Source organism: Scomber scombrus, chromosome 11 (assembly GCF_963691925.1).
Source record: "Scomber scombrus chromosome 11, fScoSco1.1, whole genome shotgun sequence".
Taxonomy (NCBI): Eukaryota; Metazoa; Chordata; class Actinopteri; order Scombriformes; family Scombridae; genus Scomber; species Scomber scombrus.
This window is the reverse complement of record NC_084980.1, coordinates 5,587,510-5,609,086: the sequence shown is the minus strand read 5'-3', so window position 1 is coordinate 5,609,086 and position 21,577 is coordinate 5,587,510. Positions and strand designations below refer to the sequence as shown.

At 39.4% G+C, this 21,577-nt stretch overlaps 1 protein-coding gene across 1 annotated transcript in view; it reads right to left on the bottom strand.

The window, feature by feature from the left end:
- Window positions 1-21,577, bottom strand: part of astn1 (astrotactin 1) — a 395,016-nt gene that overhangs the window by 8,363 nt on the left and 365,076 nt on the right. Inside the window, exons 21-23 of the mRNA XM_062428582.1 lie at window positions 11,772-11,907; window positions 7,616-7,716; window positions 5,953-6,136 (exon numbers count right to left, since the gene is read on the bottom strand). Of these exons, the coding sequence (XP_062284566.1) occupies window positions 5,953-6,136; window positions 7,616-7,716; window positions 11,772-11,907 (421 nt within the window). The remainder of the gene's footprint in view (window positions 1-5,952; window positions 6,137-7,615; window positions 7,717-11,771; window positions 11,908-21,577) is intronic.

The window sequence follows — 21,577 nt, the reverse complement described above, 5'->3', positions numbered from 1 at the left end:
GACACCTCCGCAGTGTTAACAGACGTTTCTGCGGTTCAGTGTTTCTCCAGTCCATGTTCGTAGCTCTATTTCCACTATATCAGCCACTTAGTGGACCTCTAAGGCTGCATTCAGAACAACTTAAGCTCTGCGGGATACCAACGCACAACACAAGACCAAGTTTCACCTTGCTCAACTTTTGTTGCAACACAACATGATGAAATATGTTGTCAGTGAATATTTTGCAGACATGTTCATTGAAAGTGTCCAAATTATGTTGATAACAAGACAAAGAGTGCGCAACAATGCTAGTGGCAGAGGCTTTGGAGGTCATCATAGTTATCACAATTCATCCTGAGGGGGACATGAATATCTTTCTCAATATTTCATGGCATTCAGTACTTGTTGATACTTTTCTCTAACATCCAAAAACTGTCAACCCAATTGTGGTGCTGGAGAAAAACTTGGGGAATCACCAAAGTCAGTGAGGTCCATCACCTGGGGACCATGAATATTTGTAGAAAATTTTATGGCAATCCATCCAATAATTTAGATTTTATAGATATAATAGATATTTAAGACAGGACCAAAGTGGTTACCTGACCGACAGACAATGTTATCCCCAAAGCCGCTATGCTAGTGCCACCAAAAAACCCACCAAAAAAAAATATATATAAGGTGTATATTAACATTCCTCTCAAACATATCTGCTGTTGGAAATAACCAGTTTGTAACATAATTTCTAGGTTAAAACTTGGTAAAACTTACAGATGTAGAAGTGTTTGTACCTTCAACCGTCACATTTTTCAATTTAATCCGCTATTAGAATGCCTTTCTCTAGGTCCGCATCGGAAAAAATATATAATATTACGATTTGATAAATAGCATACTTGAAAAGTCATTATCAACTACTAAAAAATAATGTGACAATTCCAGTACCTCCATATACTGCAAATATACTCCAAACAGTAGCACCCTGGACGTCTCCTGGTGAGGGCAGCTGAGGTACTTTTAATTAAGTTAAACTCATAACAAAGTACTCTGGTACTGTTAATGGGATACTTTTACTGGAAATTTATATCACGTTGTGTAAATATTTATATGTTTTCTCCTCACTATTCAGTATCACAGAAACCAATAAATCACTGTTGGACGAGAAGCCAAAAGGCACTTCTGCTTTCACTGCGTGTATTTTTGTCCTTTCCTCATCTAAAAAAAGTCAGAGAGCAAAGTAAACAGTCTGCTGTGATTATGATTATGATTTCCTGAGAGAAATTCCAACCATAACAATACTTATTATCGCAAGCACTCCTCTGATTAGAGAGACTGTCATGTAAAAACAGAAAGGAAATAGAAAAAAAATCTAATATTTTGCAGTTCCTCAAAGGGCACGGAGTCCAACCAAGGACACGGTCAGGACTGAAATGGCGCGGATTGAGGATTTTCTTTCAGCCCAGCCAAAACATCTAGCATTTCTAAGTCAACAGCCAAGCGGCGTGCCTTAAATAATGGGTACTCCCCTGGCGATGACAAGGTCTGGCCCTCAGGAGAAGAAGTGTCAAGCCTTGGAGAGACAGCCTTTCGGTGAGTTTATGGTTTTAGTTAAAACGTCACGCGATGTTGCATGAAAAAGGCAACAAAAATGTCCTCCGGAGGATGCCAAATAGTCTTGTCATTTGTTTCCAGATATTGCTTACTTGGCTGATATGAGTTTACATTGAATCAGAGCCTGAGCAGGGTTCTTATTATCTATATTTTGACTATCTAATGAAAATCAAGTTTATTCAGTCCTCAGTGTTTGTGACAAGGAAACTGGGGAATTCTCCTCATAACAAGTTGAGCTGATTTGGGAAGATGAGACTGTGTGTGCGTGTGTGAGTGAGTGTGTGTGTGTGTGTGGGTGCATCAGGAAAGTATTGTGACTGTGGTCTGCACATGTACAGTACGTGGTCAATGTGTGTGCGCTAGCGGGGAGCCTGTCTGCTCTGCTGTTTACTGTCAGTTGTACCACAGATCTGTGTTGTTTGGTTGAGAGACATGTACTCTCTCTCATGAGGCCAAAAACATTAAGAACAAGCAACTAACAAAAGGGACTTAAAGGGGGGCGGCGATGGAGAAGGAGGACTGTCTAGGGTTGACCGGTGAGGACCTTTCTGTGTGGAGTTTGCGTGTTCTCCCTGTACTCGTGTGGGTTTCCTTTGGGTTCTTCCCACAGACCAAAGACATGAATGTGAGTATGTATGGTTGTCTGTCTCTATGTGTCAGCCCTGTGATTGACTGGTGACCTGTCCATGGTGAACCCTACCTCTAGCTCAATCTCAGCGGGGATCGGCTCCAGTGTTCCCGCAAACATGTCTGACAATAATTTGTCATTTTCATGCCAATTTTAGCTGAATTTATACCTTTTGCGTCAAAGGGTTCCTCTATACCTATGTGCTAAAGCTACATCATAACTGTGGGGCTGCATCTTCCAAAATCTAACTACACCTCGCAGCGACAGTTCTGGAAGAACTGGGATTTGTCAGCATGGTCTACTTAAGTTTTCTCCTGTAAGTTTCTTATGCCGGTAAGAAACATTTAGTGAAGACATCTCAAGGTACTCTTTCCCACCGTTGCTTCGATGAGAAAGTGAATGAAACAACGTTAACACAGTTACTGGAAGGAATCTAACTAGAGCACGATATGATAAAGCACATCCTTTTGGTGTTATGGTGGTAATATTAAGAAGGGAAACTAAACACTGAACTATTAATCAAAAACTCTGCCTTAGATGTCTATGGTGGGACTCCTGTCAGCCAGGTGAGCTTAGTTGTAAAGCACTTGATTGATACAGAAATATAATCTTCATCCTAATGATGTTGACTCATGCTAAAACGAATCTAGATCACATTTTAATTCCCCCCACTGTTCTGGTCAGCCTCTGTTCAACTGAATGACAATGATCAAGATGATCTTAGGTGCTTTTACAAGACCAGGCCAACATCAACACTATATGCTTGAAAAGTCAGAAACTTTGCATGCCCCTTATTTTGGTTTGATAAAAATGATATCAGTAGTATTTTTGGCCTGGCGTCAGTACAACCATTTGTCTGCTGCATTTGTTTTCCCCAGCGGTCAAATAACGTCAGAGAAACAAACGTCTTGACGCCGTGGGGAAGTTGTCAGCACACTCAGACACACAGCGGTGGAGCTGTAAGGCCATTAACCTCACTGCCTGCTAACAACACAGAGCTCTGTGTCAGCTCTAGTAAAGAAGCTCTTTCCTTGAATCAAACTAGATACATAGAAAGGGCTGATGTCTATCTGATGACTTGGCTAAACAAAATGTTTATACTTCCTTTCTCTGTTGCCAAGCCTCACCTTTAATCCGATTCTCTACTGGTTTTCCAGCTCTGAGGTGCCTTTATTAACATTAATCACCCCTTCCTTTAACTAAATTGGGGGGACTGTTAATCTAAGTGTATTTTAATGGAACACTTCAGAAGCAACTCCCTCAATTACATCAACTCTTTCCAGCATGGGCCCTATTAAAAGCAACCTTTCATTTAGGGTGGGGGAACCCACAGACAGAGAGAGAAACAGAGAGAATTAAGGGAGCCTCGGCTAATCAGTTTCACCTGCCAAAGTGAAAGCATGTACCACAGACTGCCGTTTATAAGTATATTTTATATCGGACACATGGCTCTGTTTATAAAACATTAAGCTACAATTTTACATTATAGGTACTTATCCGTAGTTTGGGGGGAAATATGGGGCCCTCCCTGGTTGCTTGTTACTAAATGGTCCTGGTGATGTCACGGATGTTAAGCTCACTTCCCAGTCAGTTTGAATGAATTTCCCTGTAACTCTAATTCACACAAACAACTGCCTACAATCAAAGACAGCACTTTGGATGCTGGGAGCGGAACATCTACCCACCTTTGAGAAACAAAAACAAAAGTTGGACAACGCGAATGAGCTGATACCATGGAGATTTGGCTGTGCGGGCCACTGTAGGATGTGTTTATAATTGTGCTGGGAACAAAAAAGGTAGTTTTGGAACAAATTTTTACTTACTTTGAAAAATGTGCAAAGGAAATGCTTTGGTTAGGTAGGATAACCTTTGTTTTGGTTTTGTTTAGATTGTTTGGGTTTTATGAAGAAGGGCTAACCCCTTGTCCTGTGTATGTATTATTCTTTTTTAGACATGGAGAATTTTGTTTTTGCACAAAAGGCGAGAACAGGATAGAATGTTCTGTGAAAATTGCACAAAGCTTAAAAAAACAAGTGGTTGTGCAGGTGAGGGCATTTTGCTGCATCTACCAGCAAGAAGACAAGATCCACGAAGGCCTGTTTGAGTTATACATCTGTGAGTTGGAAGGCTTATCAGATGACAAAACACTGCACAGTAGTATAAGACAGAGTTTTACAACTCTGGAAAGTTGTAAAACTTTCAGGAAACATTTATCCTCTGTTTTGACATTTTTGAGTACAGTTGGTTGCCGGATGACATGGTACTGTGGAAAAAGCTGAGCCAGGTTTCAACTCACTATATGTTTTTTTCCGGGATACTTTGCATCAGTTGATTTTTCACATAAAACTACGGTGTAAGGCTGGCAATGTTAGTGTTAACAAATCACCATAAAAAGACCAAAACCAAGCCTAACTTGCAATACTTCACAAATTCCCTCCTGTGTCTGTGGCCCTCAGCTGAAAGCCTACTCCTTCTTATGAAGACACAAATCTATAAAAATAGGTCATGAATCTGTAGTTTCATAAAAAAAAAAAAAGTAATTTCCTAAAGTAGCTGGGCACTGTAGTTTTTATCAAACGACAGTCCAACAGGAGTAACTAGTGCATATGCACCCATATGCACTACTTTCAGTTACGGATGGATCCACATTTGGTGAACTAGTGAGTACTTCTGGCAGCAGGACGGTGTGTTTGGGACTGAGTCAAAATCAACCACAGTAACCATTTTTTTGTTTTGTTTTCTTCCTAAACTCAGTTCATTGATGGTATTGGTCTTTTCATGGGATTTGTTGACAATGAGAAAGGAATTTCTTTCAGATTTATACTTTCAACCTTGGATACAGCTAGAGCGATTCAAGGTATGGTTTGATTAGAGTTTAACATGTGCAGTGGGGGGTAAAGCAATCACCACTCAGGCATATCTGTAATTGTAGTCTGGTCCAAATCTACCATATGTGTGATTTCTATGGACTGTATACAGTTAAATGAGTATCTAGGTTTTCTAGCATATTTGAAATTGTTGATGACTATTTCATTTTTGAAAAGACCGTCTGCTTAAACTGCACTTGAAAGTGGTGTTCACACCAAACTCTGATCCAACCCAGACTCTTGTCTGGTTGCCACTTTTCTTCAGTATTGCAGCCAATCTTGCAGTTGTCTTTGAACTGTTATTGTTCAAAGACGTCAATGTCAATTGCGCAACTTCAGTACGACAGATTGCACTTTGTTAGTGGGAGGGCAACTCATGAATTAAGTAGGCACACATTCACTCACTCACTTACACACACACACACACACACACACACACACACACACACACCCACACACACACACACACACAGACAACTCTACAATTTCAGAGTCTGATTACAGTGAACACAGTCTACACATTATTAAAACGGCTCAGTCTTTTGGTATTCTGTAAAAGTCTGACTCAGGACAGACCTACAGGGCTTTGTATACTGTTGGGTCTTTTGATAAATTGGCCATCAAGTTCAAGTTGATGATCAATTTGCTTGAAGGAATGCATATTTGTGATCTGAGGTTACATATCAGACGTGGGCACTTTTGAACTACAAACTGAATTCCAATTGTTTGAAAGCCTTACCGTTACGTTATTTTCCTTCCTCAGTTAGAATCAAAGCAAAAAAAAAAAAAAAAAAGCCTCTTTGGTCTTTACCTTGATTTGAGAACCGAAATCGAAAGGTCTGACCAAAAAAAGGAGTGAAGTGATTTTGATACCTGGGTCCTAGCTCATCCTCACACCTCCAGGTGAATTCTCCGAAGCTCTCGTAGCGCTGGTTGTAGTGGTAGAGCACTCGGTGCAGTGTGGGAGCACCCAGGTCCATCAGAGTGTTGTAAGCCGTCTGCTGCTCTTTCCCACTGGTGTAGCCGTTGAACAAGTTATAGATCTTATCTGCGATTTCTGGAAGGGGAAAAACAATCACAGGTCAACGCTGACAAACCTCATGCAGTCTCATGGTACATAGAAAACTGGTCAATTGGTTATACTTGATATCAAGTAATTTCAGAAGAAGAGACAGGAAGAAGGTCTAATGTTGGTGATGTAGCTTCTCTGTAACGCGTTTTTTATTCGAGCATATTGACATATAAACACATACCTGAGTACAAAAATAAATCAAAAGATACATGCAATTTGATCATAATGTGCTCTTTTTCATTTGCCTTGATCATATGTATATATATTAAGTGATAGGATAAGAGTGATATATAACATAACATCATCAGCATATAACAATATCTTAATTATAGATTTCTGTATCATAACCATGAGTTAGAGGGTCAAAATAGATTCTCTCAGCAAGAGGTTCAATTGCTAGGGCGAAGATAAAGGGAGATAAAGGAAAGACTCAGCTTTCCCTGGTCACTTCTGTTTTGTTGACATTGTTTAGGTTTGATGTGCTATTTCCTTTGGGTGGAGAACTTTTCAACCCAGTACATACTGTACAGCAGAATATCTGTAGACAAATAGAAGAAATCCATGGAGTCTCCATTAATAGATGTGGTGCTCTTTCCCTTTTTGTTTTTCCTTCAGTGCCACTTTGCATTTTAGATTAATAAGGCAGATGTCATTTTACACACATATCTTGGAATCGGTACCATTTTAAAATGAATAAATCATTAATATAACCCCTTAAAATACAAAGTGGTTGGATTTTTTTTAATGGGAAGCTTTTCATGGCTTGTCAGGTTGGGGACTTATCCACCTGTTCTGCATGACGATGTCAATAAAGTCTGTCCAAAACAGAGCCAGTGCACTGGAAATATTGTATTTCACACCATTCATGTATTTCCAGGCATTCAAGTCAACAGCATAAGCCCAGTGGTATCACACTTCACCAGCTGGCGCACTTTTACAATGGCTGATTCAAATCAGCAGCAGGCTAAATTTTTTAACCATGTGGATTAACATATTTTATAGTCAATATCCTCATCAAACTGCAGAGTACAGTGTCCAACACCAGTCCTGATCCAGAGACTAAAGCTTTCTGTATGTGACTCTTTGACTCACACAATGAACTGATCTGAATGTTTATTGAGTTCAAATTTTGCAAACTGCAAAACACACAAATATGTTTGTTTATAGAAATATGATTTACAGCTGTAGCTACATTGTATTTGGTTAATAGAACATTAAGAAGAGAAACCTCACATTTTTCCCTTTAACAGAACATCACTGACTGACTGAATCCTTTAAACTACTCAACAAACCCATATCACAGTACACAAAGCCTTTACATAAAATGCGATACAATGAAAATACTTTTGTTTTAGTGTCACTATCACCTTCAGCATGTGTACAGTGTTGGAAAATGAAACTAATCTCTAAAAGCCACCTGTGATCCACCACCTTTCTGCCTTCAGTCTGTGTCTCTTTTCTCACCTTGTGCTTTGACGTCATCCACAGTTGGACACGGAGTTTTGATGGTGACCTCACTTGGACTGGAACGGCGCCCTGTGTTGTCTACTGCCCATAGCCGGAACCTACACACACACACACAAACACACACATTTGTAAAGCTATTTCAGTGAGGACATTCATAAACATAATGCAATCCCCAGCCCCTAACCCTAACCATCACAACTAAATGTCTAACCCTAACCCAAAACTGAACCTAAATCCAATTCTAACCTTCACCCTAAAACCAAGTCTGAAACCTCAAACAGTCCTTTGAAGGTGTGTCAGAAAGTGAGGACTAGCTGAAATGTCCTCACTTTGCAAAAATGTCCTCACTTCCCTGATATTAAACTTAAATTGGCTCATGATGATAGCCATACAACACACACACACACACACACACACACACACACACACACACACACACACACACACACACACACACACACACACACACACACACACACACACACACACACACTAAGATCAACAATTCAGAATCAAGAACATTCTGCACAATTTAACCCAGTCATATGGGCCTCCAGCAAAGGAGTGTGATGATTCTGTCGTACCAACAACATGTCAGCAGCACCAACAATCTCTCAGCTGGCAGCTGCTGCATTTCCTGCAGCTGGTAATTCAATAAGATGATTCCCCTTGGAGATGAGAGCCTGCATTATCAATACAGAACTTGCCTTGGTGCCGGACTGACAATAAACACTTCTTCACAGGGCTAATAAGACACCATTTCTCTGAATTAATATCTCCACCTAGTGGCTGAAACACAAACTTCATCCACCTGCAGCATCAGAGAATAAAGCACCCGCAAAGAATAGAATAAAATATAAGATATCATTATTAATTTATTCAAGTTGAACCTACAGATAAAAAGGTTAGAAATTAATTATTAAGACATTGCCTGCTGACATCTTGATAATCAGAATGCTAATGGCCTAATCTGTGGATTAAATGCAGACTTCAGTGATAATAGAAACTTGACAACTTGAGCATCAGATTTGACACCATTTAAATCTTTCCCATGTCTAAAAAGACTGAAATGTTGATGCACCTGCAGAGTATGTTCTGTGTCATGCTTACATAATAGCATGTACTTACCTCTCACCACACAATACATTATGTTTTTCGCCATTCAAGGGGCCAATCTCAAGCTTTGTAAGGGAGAGACGAGGCCTCAGCTCAGAGAGATGAATGAGCTGCCAGACAGAATAGAGCGCGCAGGAGTCCCGCTGATACTGGGATTAAAGCGGCATGTGTAGCTCACTCTGCCTACATACACCGAAACTACTTGGAGATTCGTCCTTGGGCCTCTTACCTTTTTAAAAATATATATATTTTTTTTTTAGTTTTCTCTACCTCCACTCGTAGCTTTTGATCTTTTTCTCACTTTCCCCTCCTTTTCTGTCTCTACCCCAAACTTTGCCTCTGCTTCTCCAGCTCTACCCCTCTTCTTCATCTCCACCTTGCTCTTCCTCTCTTTCTCTCTCGTGTGGTTTCCCTCCTGGCAGGCTGTCTGTGAGATAAGTGTCAGCATGTGTAGAGAGCATCCGGTGTGTGTATATGTGTGTGTGTGTGTGTGCGCAGAGAAACTCTCTCATTACTTCACAAACTCCTACAATTTAAATGTAACATGGAATAAATCATATTTTTACTATTAGCATCAACAGCTGTCTGCTGAAAGACTCATACTATTCCAAAAATACAGAGTGAATTGGACCTATTACCTACCTCTCAAAGGAAGGATCGGTGCCACACCCCACACATTTAGTCAGTGATTAGTACAGCATGCAAAAACTTCACTTTGAAATGAACTCAATGTTTCCCTTAGGACTTTAAATACATGTGGAAAGATACTGTGGTCATGAACTTCTAACTCAACCTGTATTTGACCTACTGGCCTTCTTTGGCTCACTAGAAGGAAATACTATAAAATCACAGAGGAGAAATATTTAAAGGGAACCAATTATGCTGTTCCTCATCTACAGTCATATTTATATACAATGTTACAATGTCAAATGTTTATATTAAACATGGCCAAAGTGTCAAATAATGAGGTAAATGTTTGTAGAAGTGATCCAGAGAGCAAAAAGCATCGGCTTCGGACTTCTCTGAATGCTTGGTCCCCAATGTTTTAAAAAAAACTTTAAGCCCAAGCTGATGTCACCTTGTGATGGATTGATTTATATGATCTTCTGCTAAATGCACAGCAGGCATGTTCACTGCTCCACTCTGCTAACATTATGGTGTTTTTCCATCATTTTCAGGGTAGTCACACTGAGCCATGACTTGAGTTGAGTGGGCACACAGTGTTTTCCCATTAACATCCATACCATCCATAAAACAAGTAGCATATCTGTAAGAGGTGTTCTGGTCGTCTGCAGCTCTTCATCAATCATCATCATCACTGTGACTGTTTCTGCTTGTAATATTCCTCCCTGATTTATTTCTAACTGATCCACTCAAACAGCTCCAAATATCTCCAGATGTTGTTGTGTTGAACGGTTTTTAATGCTGCTAACGAAGCTCTGCTAATTTGGTGAGGAACACGTTTAATTTCCTTTAAATGCTTCAAAGTAAAAGTTCCCCAATGTTTAGTCATTAATATGAGACAGCAAATCAGGGAATGTTGGGTTTGCATCAGCAGTAACTTAAAACGACTTTGAGAAGTGTTGCCCCTCAGCAGGCCTCTCAAAAGCTGACCAATCAGAACAGAGTGGGCCTTAAAGAGACAGGAGCTAAGACTGCCTGTTTGAGACAGAGGCTGACCTGAGGGGCTACATAAAGAGCCAGTATAAGATAAATAAGTAGGTTTTAAAAATGTGAATCATGCAACTTTATTTTAGTGGACCCCAGAATAAAAATATAGGTTGGAAATGAGAGTAATAGTTCCCCTTTAATTGCTCTACAGTAATTGAGGATTAGTAGATTGTAATATAAAGAATGAAAAAGGATGCTCGGTAATATAAAAAATAAATAGTGGCAAGCAGTGATATACGCCACTTATGACATGAGAATAATTTGTGGTTTTAAGTGAGCAATAGCCATTCAATGCTTTTACATTCAGTAAAACCATGCTTTTACTGATAGTTTTTATTGATAGTGGTGGAGTCCATCATTCCTGTGTTAGATTCCTATTACCTAAGCATCCAGGATTCACAGGGAAACGATTCATTCATGAAATCCAGTGCATATAATAACAATCCAGTGCATATAATAACAACCTCACCATTCACTCTCTTTACACGGTGCCAGAACAAACGGAACATCCTTCTACTGCTGCTTCATATAAGTCCGTTCAGCAACACTTTCATTGTAAAGCAGCCAAAGGAAATGAAATGTATTTGACATTGTGTCTTCATTCTTTATTAAAACAGCATGGCTTTGTCTTTTAAACAGACACAACAGCTGCACTTTTCTGACAAAGTAGCTGCCTAACACAGTCTCTATTTGTATTCCCTCATATGTTAAATGCACCAATGTGTAAGTAAGACACTTTGGAGATGTTGGAAGGTAAACTAGCTACTTCCCACTGCCAAATCACTCACTTTCTATGAAGCTAGCTACATGTAACGTCTCTCAGATACACATGCTGTTTCTGGCAAATAAACCTTTGCTGTGTTCCATACTACATACTAATTATACTATGTATTACTAATCTTCATAGTATGCCGTTTTTGCAGTTGGTATATGATAAATCAACATACTTTACCATTTTATACTGATACATATTCTGCCATTTCTACAAAGTTAAATGTCAATCAAACTGTGACAATGCTTACTAAACTTCAGTCAAATGTTTATCCAAAGATCATTTTGTGTTTGTTTTCTATGATCTTTCTGGAGCTGTCTAACCACTATCATGATAATGCGGATCTTTTCAAGCTGTGAGTAGTTCCTCTATTTCCTTTGCAATGTTGTACAATAGTGTCTATCAACAGCACGCTCAAAAATCAAGTGTTTCAATTATGCAGGAATTTCTCATTTTGTCCTTGAGAACACACAACATACTCAAAACTTGTTTAGAAGTAGCATGTAGTATGGACTGATATAGAGACTGGGTCCATTTAGTTTATACATATTTATATAGTTGACATGTTCATGAGATAAAAAGTCAGTAGCTTACATGAAGGTGGTATCAGGCTCCAGACAGCGAATGATCATGCTGATGGAGGAGGACAGGAGGTTGGGGATGTCCCCTAACATCACACATGGAGACCTGGCCCCAGACAAGATGTCATCCACGAAGCTCAAAAGGGTTTCTGTGGCACAAAGAGAAGGAAATATTTCTGTTAATATGACATAATTAATCCAAGAATGTCACCCCGAAGTGATTCATGTAAAACATGAGAACATGCTACATGAAATGTTATAATGCATGTACTGCTAGTGCATGACTTTTCTCTTTTAAAAAACAATTACTTTGAGAATACAACTAAGATGAACTTTTCTAAATATTATAAGAATCACAAGTTAATAAAAATAATAATGATGATGCATTTTATTTATAGGCACCTTTCAGAGCACTCAAGCACACCTTGCCAACACATAAAAAACAAACAATGCATCAAACATGTTAAATTAAACAGACCAGTGAAATAGAATATTAAGTATTACAGCAGTACAATAAGAAAAAATTAATAAAAGTAAAATAAAAGTTAAGTTGAAAACTCTTAAACTATTCATTTGGACTCCACAATATTAAAGGGTTGGACAACTGTAAATACAGTGCATGATTAAATGATTAAATTTTAAACTACTTTGAGGTAAGATAAGGCCAACTCCACTGGGCCTAATAAATATATTGCATCAGCATGTGCCTGTTATGTCTACTTTTAAAAGGGTAGATTAATGGAGGCTGACATTAGACATAGCTCTCTGCTGTTTTGAAAACAGAAATCTCAACAAAATTCGGAAGAGATGAGAACTGCTATGGTTGACCACAGCACACACTCTAAGTACAACATGTACCTTTAACCATGAGGGTTAAAGGTCAGATAAAGCACAGCAACAACACAATCATTTTCAAGTTCTGATGATGAAAAGGGAAGTTGATCTTTTCATAGTTTAATGAATATCTATCTTCTTAGGAGTCAGTTGATCCTCACTTAAAAAATATATATTTTTTAAAAGGTGTCAAATTTTTAGATATCAAAATATTTTATTGACTGAATGATGAGACACAGGCAGTGTTCAGATAAATGGTTTAGTTCTCTGTTGTCAAGGCATGGCACAGAAGTGATCTGGATCAAACCAGCTTAGAGAAAACTAATATGTTCTTACTCAGCCATTTACTTCCATTTATTTCAGAGACAAACAAAAAGAACAGCGTGTTCTGTTTCACACAGATGCAGGTTTACACATGCAGTCCACTCACTGTCTTCAACTGCTCAACTACGGCTGGATGTTTGGTACTTTATTTAAGGGCACCTTGACAGTAGATGCTGCGGGAGGGAAGAGTTTTACACATTCATTGTCCACCTCGCTTATTCCCAGCAGATTCAAAATGCTAAACCTTTTAGCTATGACTTTTCTCTCACCTCTACTGCAGCTCTACCACTCCCACCTTTTGCATAACACTTGTGTGCAATGGTCTTAACACCTAAAAAAAAAAAAAAGTCTTGACGTCATCTACAGGGTAATAAAACAATCACACGCTTTGAAACAGTCGAAACCTTAAAAAAGCAACAATAAAAGCAAAGCGGACTGAAACACTTGCGTAACACAAAATCCTATTTTTAGTTCACATGTGCAACATGATTGAAAAAATAATAATTAGGTATGTTTTTGAAATAAAATCAAATATATGTTTTAAGACTAAGTTTATATTTCAAAACAACATTAAAAAACTGCAGTGGATTGAATAGTTATAATCAGGGATAACCTGAGCATCTCACATGTGAGAGCAACCCTGTGAACCTACACTTCCACCTCCTCCTCCTCCTCCATCCCCTCATCTTCAGGGCTCCTTTCCTGTTGCCCAGCTTGGTGGTGACACATGCAGCTAGCTATGTTTTCCCAGCTGGCACTGCGTACGTCAAAAGGGCATTTGGCTACTGGGGTGTGTGTTTCACTGTAAAGGGGAAAAACCCCTCTGCTTGAAAAAAGCCAAGTCTGTATGTGTCTATGTGTGTGTGTGTGCAGAGGTAATGTGAAGAGATGGGTGCTCTGAGGTGGTCATCAGTGACCCTCCTCTACACAAGCGGCGCCTGTCTGTGTGTATTTATACAATATGTGTATGTGTGTGTCGATGTGTGTGATGTGATGGACGCCCCGCGGTGGTCACCTGTGCCTTTCTTCCACAAGAGCTTTGCCTCTATGTGTGTGTGTAAATAAGTGAATGTGTGAATGATGGGTGCTCTGAGGTGGTCACCTATGTCTTCCCTGTCAACCCTGGCCGGTGTCACCAGCTGGTAAACAGTAGGCCAAGTGCCACGGAGTCATGGAGAGAGCGCGAGGATTAAAAAAAAAGTGTGTGGCAGCTGTCAGAGCGAGGTGTTTACCCAGTGTAGAGACTGACATGCGAGTGAAAGATATAAACAGTTCTGGAGATTTAAATGAAAAGTGACATTGTGAGGCTTTGCACCACTTAGCATATTAATTGCTAAGCCGGTTGGAATATCTGTCTGGCGTGTAAGGAGGCGTATAAAAAGGAAACAGTGTTTGAAAACCTCACTGGAGAACGCAGTTTGGAAATATGTTGAGTTATTCTCTCAATATCTGAACAAGTCGAGCTCTAAATGGGAAATTGTGACCGGCATCAATCTTAATATACAGTTATGGTCTGTCTAAGCATCGCAACATTAGCAGTTCAGTTTAGATTTGTGGATTTATTAACTACTTACAAACTGTCAATGTTTATCACAACTGTCTCATACCGCAGGGTCTTTATGAGGCTAACAAAAACATACTTAAAGAGTCGAATAAAAACAGCCCAGGATTACAGAATGAGACTTAGGTTAGCTGTGCATTTGTTTTTAACCATTCATGGCACAAATTCAATCTTTTTGTGGCTGGAGAAATAAGAGAAAAACAGCATGGGAGCTATTTATTTTCCCTTTCAGCTATAGTAGACAGCAGGAAAAACACAGGATAGAAAGGGTTAAACAATTTCCTGTGCTTGGCTCTCTGTCATGCCTCGCTATATGTAAGACCAGTGATTCCAAAGGCAGGACATGTAGATAGCCTGCCTTTTTCTTAAATTGTAAATCCCCTCATGACCACTGCAGCAGTAAAGTGTGGTACATGTTTGAAATTGATATTCAAATGTGCTTCTGAGCTGGCTAATCTATAATGCTTTTATACTGTTTCTAGAACTCAACAAGTCAACAAGGGGAACTACATTGATATACACATCAAAAGCTCTCTCCAGGTGTTGGGGACCAGCCTACTACTGCATACAGTATGTATTTGAATCTTTTGTGGCTCCAGAGGGAGCCCTCAATAGCCCGATTCCTCATTTCACTTTGAGGCTACTACTTGCTACTCGGATAACATAACCACACCACATTTGGTTTAAAAGGTAAAAATGACCTTTGAGGATTCATTACATATTAAACAAACAAGATATAACGAGTTAATTAGTGAGTTTTAGAGGTTGTGGTAGGCAGATATTTTTTTAACCTCTGGACAGAGCCAGGCTAGCCGTTTCCCCCTTGCTTTCACTTTGAATGTTGAGCTAAACTAACAGTCACCTGGCTGTAACTCCATTTAATGGAAAGACATGAGTGGAAATGTTTCATCTAACTCTCTGCAAGAAAGCAAAAACAGTATTTTCTTAAAAATGTTTTAAGGGTTTGATTACGTTTAGGCAATTGAAATAAATTTTGTTGAACGTTAATGGACTAGTGAGTAGGATTTAGTGGCATCTAGTGGCGAGGTTGCAGATTGCAACCAGCTGAATTCCCCTTCCTAGCATGTAGAAGAACCCATGGTGGCTGCAAAACTTGGCAAAAACATGAAAGGCCCTCTCTAGAGCCAGTGTTTGTTTGTTCTGGGCTACTGTAGAAACATGGCGGTGCACCATGGCAAGCTCCATGGAAGAAGAACCGCTCACTAAAGGTGTCATTCTAAGGTAATGAAAACAAATTATTCTTATTTTCAGGTGATCATACACTAATTAAAACATACTTATAAATATTATATTCCATTGCTGCCAGGTCCATTCCACTAGATGCCACTAAATGCACCTTTAAGGAAAGATTGTGGTCATGTTAAAAAGAAACCTCAAAAGAAAGGTGAAATGTTTGTAGATGAGGTGCAAACAGTGCTCTCCAGTGTCAGACACTTTGTAAACTCAGTAATCCATCCTAACCTCTACCCTAAGAGTGCAATAGAAATGTCATGCTACCTTCACCTTGGCTTGTGAGAGTGTAAAAAGTGAAATTGTGGTTTATAACCAACTATCACAACCTATAGAAAAATATGTCCAAATCTACAAAAAGAAGACCCGAGTTGTGATAAACAGGCATTACACTAGAAAACCTACTAGAAAGTCTGTTATATTGCTCTCTTGAACCATATTGCATGTTTGGCCTCACCTCAATCACTGATGTCAAGGCGCGTATTTTGCCTTTGGCAGTGTAAAATGGACTGTGATTAGAAAATTGTTAGCCAAGTGCAGATGGGTGATCCATTCTCACATGCTCATATTCTCACTTTCCTGTTTGCTCTCACTTCCAAACCACCTTTCTCACATGTTGAAAAGTTGTGAAGTAGAAGGAGGAGACTGACTCAAAATGGTTTGTTCATGAACCCCTTAACAAGCCTTTACTCAAACACAAAGTCATGAGCTTATTAAAACACAGTGGAACACAGCGCCAAAATGTGTCTCTGAAAAAACCTTTGCATCACTGGTTCACCTTGAACTGTGGCAGACTGAGATGCATTACATTATTCTATAGATTCAAGTTTTGCCATCTGTACAATCTTTGCTGTCAATCCCATCTATCCTGCCAGTCCCCTTTGTTAATCATCTGAAGCAGCAGAACTGCAATGAGCAGCCCATTAAAAACAGTTTGAGGAACCCCGTAGCGCACTGTCATGACGAGAGGAATGCTTGATGTGGGTGGCCTGCTGGCCAAAGGAACAGAAAGTGCACCTAATTCGACTATAACAAATATCTCAGTCAAAGGAGATGTGTAACACTGTGTGCTGCCATGGCATTTATGGACATGACTCAACATCAGGGGAAGAAAAAGAATACATAGAAACAAAATGTTTCTTTAGTGCCGCTGATTGCTGACAGACAGCTAAAAAAATGAAATTGATTCTGGAAATGAATCAGAGCAATACTTCACCCTTGACGGCTGCTGACTTGGCCAGCTTATGACTGTTATGATGAACTTGAAAATTCCTACGAAAACACTATGTGAAGAATTCTAACCTTTTGGATTCTACATATCACCTATTATTAACTGATTATTTCATCTATTGGCTTGATTGCAGACATTTCATCATCATAAATCTCTGTCTAGGTTGCCCCTTTCATAGGGTTATTCTGTCGGCACATATTCTAGATAGATGCGTAAGCCTCCCTAAGGATGCTCAAACTTGAACAGAGTAAGACCTCCTTGATTTACTGTGAGCCACAGTACATAAAGAAAAGCCATTTTTCATTGTAGCATGGGGTTCCAACACAATTGTCAATCAACTTCTTCAAAGCCTCCACTGCTCAATATTTAATGAGGCAAATGTAAAAGAGAAATAAACCTTTTGTATATTGAACACAATGCAGATTGTGGCAAAACAGCAGTCGGATGACACTTTAAATCAAAAGGGAAAATGAAGGTCTGATGATTTATCATATCTTGGAAGTGACAACTGAACTATTGGCAGGAAAAAATCAGCACATTTTGAGTAGCTCAGACTTTTCAAAACATATTGAAATGTATTTTCTCTCAGATGGTGTAACAGTCTGTACTCCCCACCATCTGAGGAACATGATCCAGCATTTCTTTTCTACAGCACCGGCCAGACGGCTTATCCTAAGATGACATTGGTAGACTGTTAAAGGTTCATTTGGGAAGTGTTGTACATCTGTCTATTTAGCGACATCAGTAAATCTGTGTGAGGCAGGGAATTCTAGCTTGATTGCTCCTGTGCAGGCATCCAATATTTTAGGCAGCCACTATTTGAGATACTGTGAATGTGATAGTAAAAGTATGGTATTGAAATTGGTTATCTAAAATTTATGGCTATAGGCACGGATCTACTTGTTTTCGTGCAGGCAGTCCACCCACAAACCTTGTGGAAATAGATAAAACATTCATGAAATTCCACTTTCACACATGCTAGAGTCAGACTGGAATTTCAGATTCAAAGTTTCTATGTGGAGCAGTAATTAAAGATATACTGTAAACGTTTTGCCTTCTTGTAGCTCTAAAGGGTCTCTATTTTGTTGGTCTTGTGGACAAGGATGCACATATTGTTTTAAGTGATTGTAAATGTTTTTAACTTCACTGTAATCTTATCTGTCTACTTGTATTTATTCATCGTTTTATTTTCTTCAATTTATCTACTTGATATTCTTTGCATTGTTGTTGTTTCAACACCTTTGTAAATGAAAATTCCTCCTCAATGTTCTTTCAAGGTAAAATAAAGGTTAATAAATATAGACGTGATGCAAGTGACACAATACATGTTCCTGCCAATGGTTTCACACTGTTCCACTGATCACCAGGTGGCAGCTAACAAATGCAGGAAAGAGGAAGACTGCTTGCTACTAAACATGGATGTAAAGTACGCAGGTTTCAAACTTGTAAGAAAAAAGTTGCAAATACTTTTTTTCATTTAGTTTTGGTTAGTAGTGCTGAATGTAAAGACAACCTTAGTTTGTTTACCAAAAACACTACCTAGGGTATCTTTAACTTCTTTGGTTTGGTTTGCCTCTGATAGGCTATGGCTTAGGTGTCATAGGGATGACATATATTAAATGATAGCAAATACTTATGTTAGTAGATAAGATATGCGAGTGTGTGCATTGTGTCAGGTAGACATTTCCTGAGGTGTCATATTTGAGTGTGACCGTTCAACCGCATCTCCATGCATCAACTTCCTCATTTACAACCTGCTGTTATCATGTGACCGAGGTTACATACTTTGAAACTTCAGTGAAAACAGTACCTCTACGATGGAGCAAATTCTATCTGCTGAAGCGGTTGAAAGCTCTGGAAAAAAATAGCAAGCGGACTAAGAGTTCACATTTTGTAGTCAAACTGATGCAGAGTGTTTTATGCGAGCAGATTTTACAAGAGTGACTAATTTTGAATAAATGTAGTCCACACTGAGTGTTTTACCACCTACACTGGGCACAAGATACCAAACATGACCGAAGGTAACACAAATCGTCTTTTTAAAATTTGGTCAAATAAAACAGAGTCTGTCTACAGCGGAAAATCTTGTCTTATGCAGAGCAATAATGTGGACACACCACACACATACACGCACCACACACACAGATTGTGGAGACCCGGTTTTAGCAAAAGGGGGAGGGGGGCACTCTGAGAAACTTGTCATTCAGCTGGAGTTGTTTACCCTCAGCATTCTTAAAGTCTGATTGGTTGGAAAAATCAAGGATTGCCAGGAGACTGATGTGAGTTATGGGATGTTTCACCTTTTGAAGTCGTGCCTGCTGTCGTCAGTTCAGTTGTGCAGGCCCAGACCCTTAGTGTGCATATGTGTGTGCATGTGCGTATGTGTGTGTGTGAGTTTGTGTGTGTGTTGACCCTTCCAGCCAATCCACTGCTGTTTTTTCTGCTTCTTAATGGAAAGGACAGGTGCTCTAAAGATGATAATGTTTTTACTGTGGATCAGACAACAGATAGTCCTATATGGAAACAAAAGAGGTAAAAGTATACTGAGCTCAAAGCACGCAGATGTCCAACACTTGAACTTGTGAGCATCCTTTTTTTCATTCTTATTCTTAGGTGTTCTTTTAGCTTAACTCACAACACACTCCCACTGTGTGTTAATTATGGAGCTTGAGTCAACACATGTTTAACCAAGGTTAGCATAAAGACTGGAGGCAGGGGGAAACACCTGGCTTGGCTCTGTCCAGAGTTGAAAAATATCTAAAACTGATTAATTAACACATTGTATCTCATTTGTTTAACCTGTGGCTTGGCAGACTGCCTGTTGGTAGGTGTTTTTGAAAGCTAGCTGTTTCAACTGCCTCTGCTCATTATACGAAGCTAGGCTAACGAAACCCCGACTCCAGCTCTGTACTTAACACACAATAATAAACATAATAGATAAAGATAAAGGGCATGGTGAACTACATTCACCACACTTTAAAAATACACCATTATATCACTTTTTTTTTTATATACTTCTTTTACTAAAGTATCACTGTCTTACAGAAAAGGCAGCCATCCACTAACACAGAATTCAGGTTTAGAGAGACGCATATGATGAACCTGATGAACTGAGAGGAGCGGGGCGGGAAGAAAACAAGAGCGGGGCACAGAGAGGGAGCGAGCAAATGGGAAGTTTACAGTGCCGTAGCAATGCGCGAGCACACGCACACACACACATACACACACACAAAATTACACTCAAACACACAGATGCTGCCTATAAAGGTAAACACTTGGGCTTAAATGTTCTCCTTTCTCCATCCTATAACAGGTTTCACTATGGGCTGCCTGGGAATTCATCCACTTCAGTTAAAGCAGACAGCTTCCTTGTAACTAGCTATAATTGGCAGCTACACATACACACACACACACACACACACAAAATTGGCAGCTAAAACCTTAACATACCATCTGGACTTAGTTGTCTACCTTTCCATTGAATAAAAGGCAATGAGACCGGCAACACAACAACAGATCACTGACAAACCCTTCACTCTCGTTTCTTGGCACTATGACGTCGATCGCAACCACTACCAGACCATGATGATTGGCCACACAGAGAGGATTGTTTTCGACTTCTGAAGGACAACATCCCATTGGATATGAAGGGGCAATTTTTGACTCGGAGGAGGAAAAGTAAGATGAGGACGAGGGGGGTCAGAGGGCCTGAGGGTGTCATTAAAAAAAAGAAGAAAGAAAGCGGTCTTGCGTGAAAGAAGTAGGAACGGCACTTGAATCTGCGTGCGCTTTCTCACAATTTCTGTTTGATATGTATGCTGCAGAGCTGCCATTTGCGTCACGGCAGTATAATTCATTGAACATTACATCTTCAGAGAGGCGATAAATTGTTTTATAATTTGCGCGTCTGACCAAATTGATAGCAGTTGCCGTGAGAGTGCTTTGCACGCCAACGGTAAATTTTGCCAAATATGTCAATAAAAGAATGAAACACCTTGGACAAAAGCAGATAAAGTCAATAACACACCAGCAGTGTTTGAGAAAGGCTAAGACTCCATGCATGTCATACCTCGTAAACAACTGTACGGAAAGGTAGAAAACAATGAAACAAAAACACACATACCAGTGCTTTCTATGGGCTTTTTTAAGATTTTGGGTTCTCTCAACATTTGTGCTTCCTTTTATCTCTCTTAAATTTCTTTCCCCTCTCCATTTTTCTTTATTTGTCTTTCTCCTCTCAATTTGTCTCAATTGGCGTTTTCTCCCTTATGGGCATTCCACACTGAAATCATTTTTTAAGTGCTTCTGGAGATCAGTTATCAGTTGTTCGTCTCACGCAAGCGATGTGCTTCTAAAAACGTGTCAGCTCACACCCGCTTGTTCCAAGTGTATTTATTCATTGCATGCTTAGTGAAGCACAATCCCAATAGAAAGTCCTTGAAAGCACGCAGATGTCCAACACTTGAACTTGCGAACTTAAATCTATAATGATCGATCAAGGCCCACAGTTTCAGGTTGAACTTTTTGGTTTCACTAAAACTTTTTCAAGCCATGTCTGTTTTCTGCCTGTATAATTTATTTTCACCCATTGATTTGACCAGTAGTTTCGGTGGTTGCT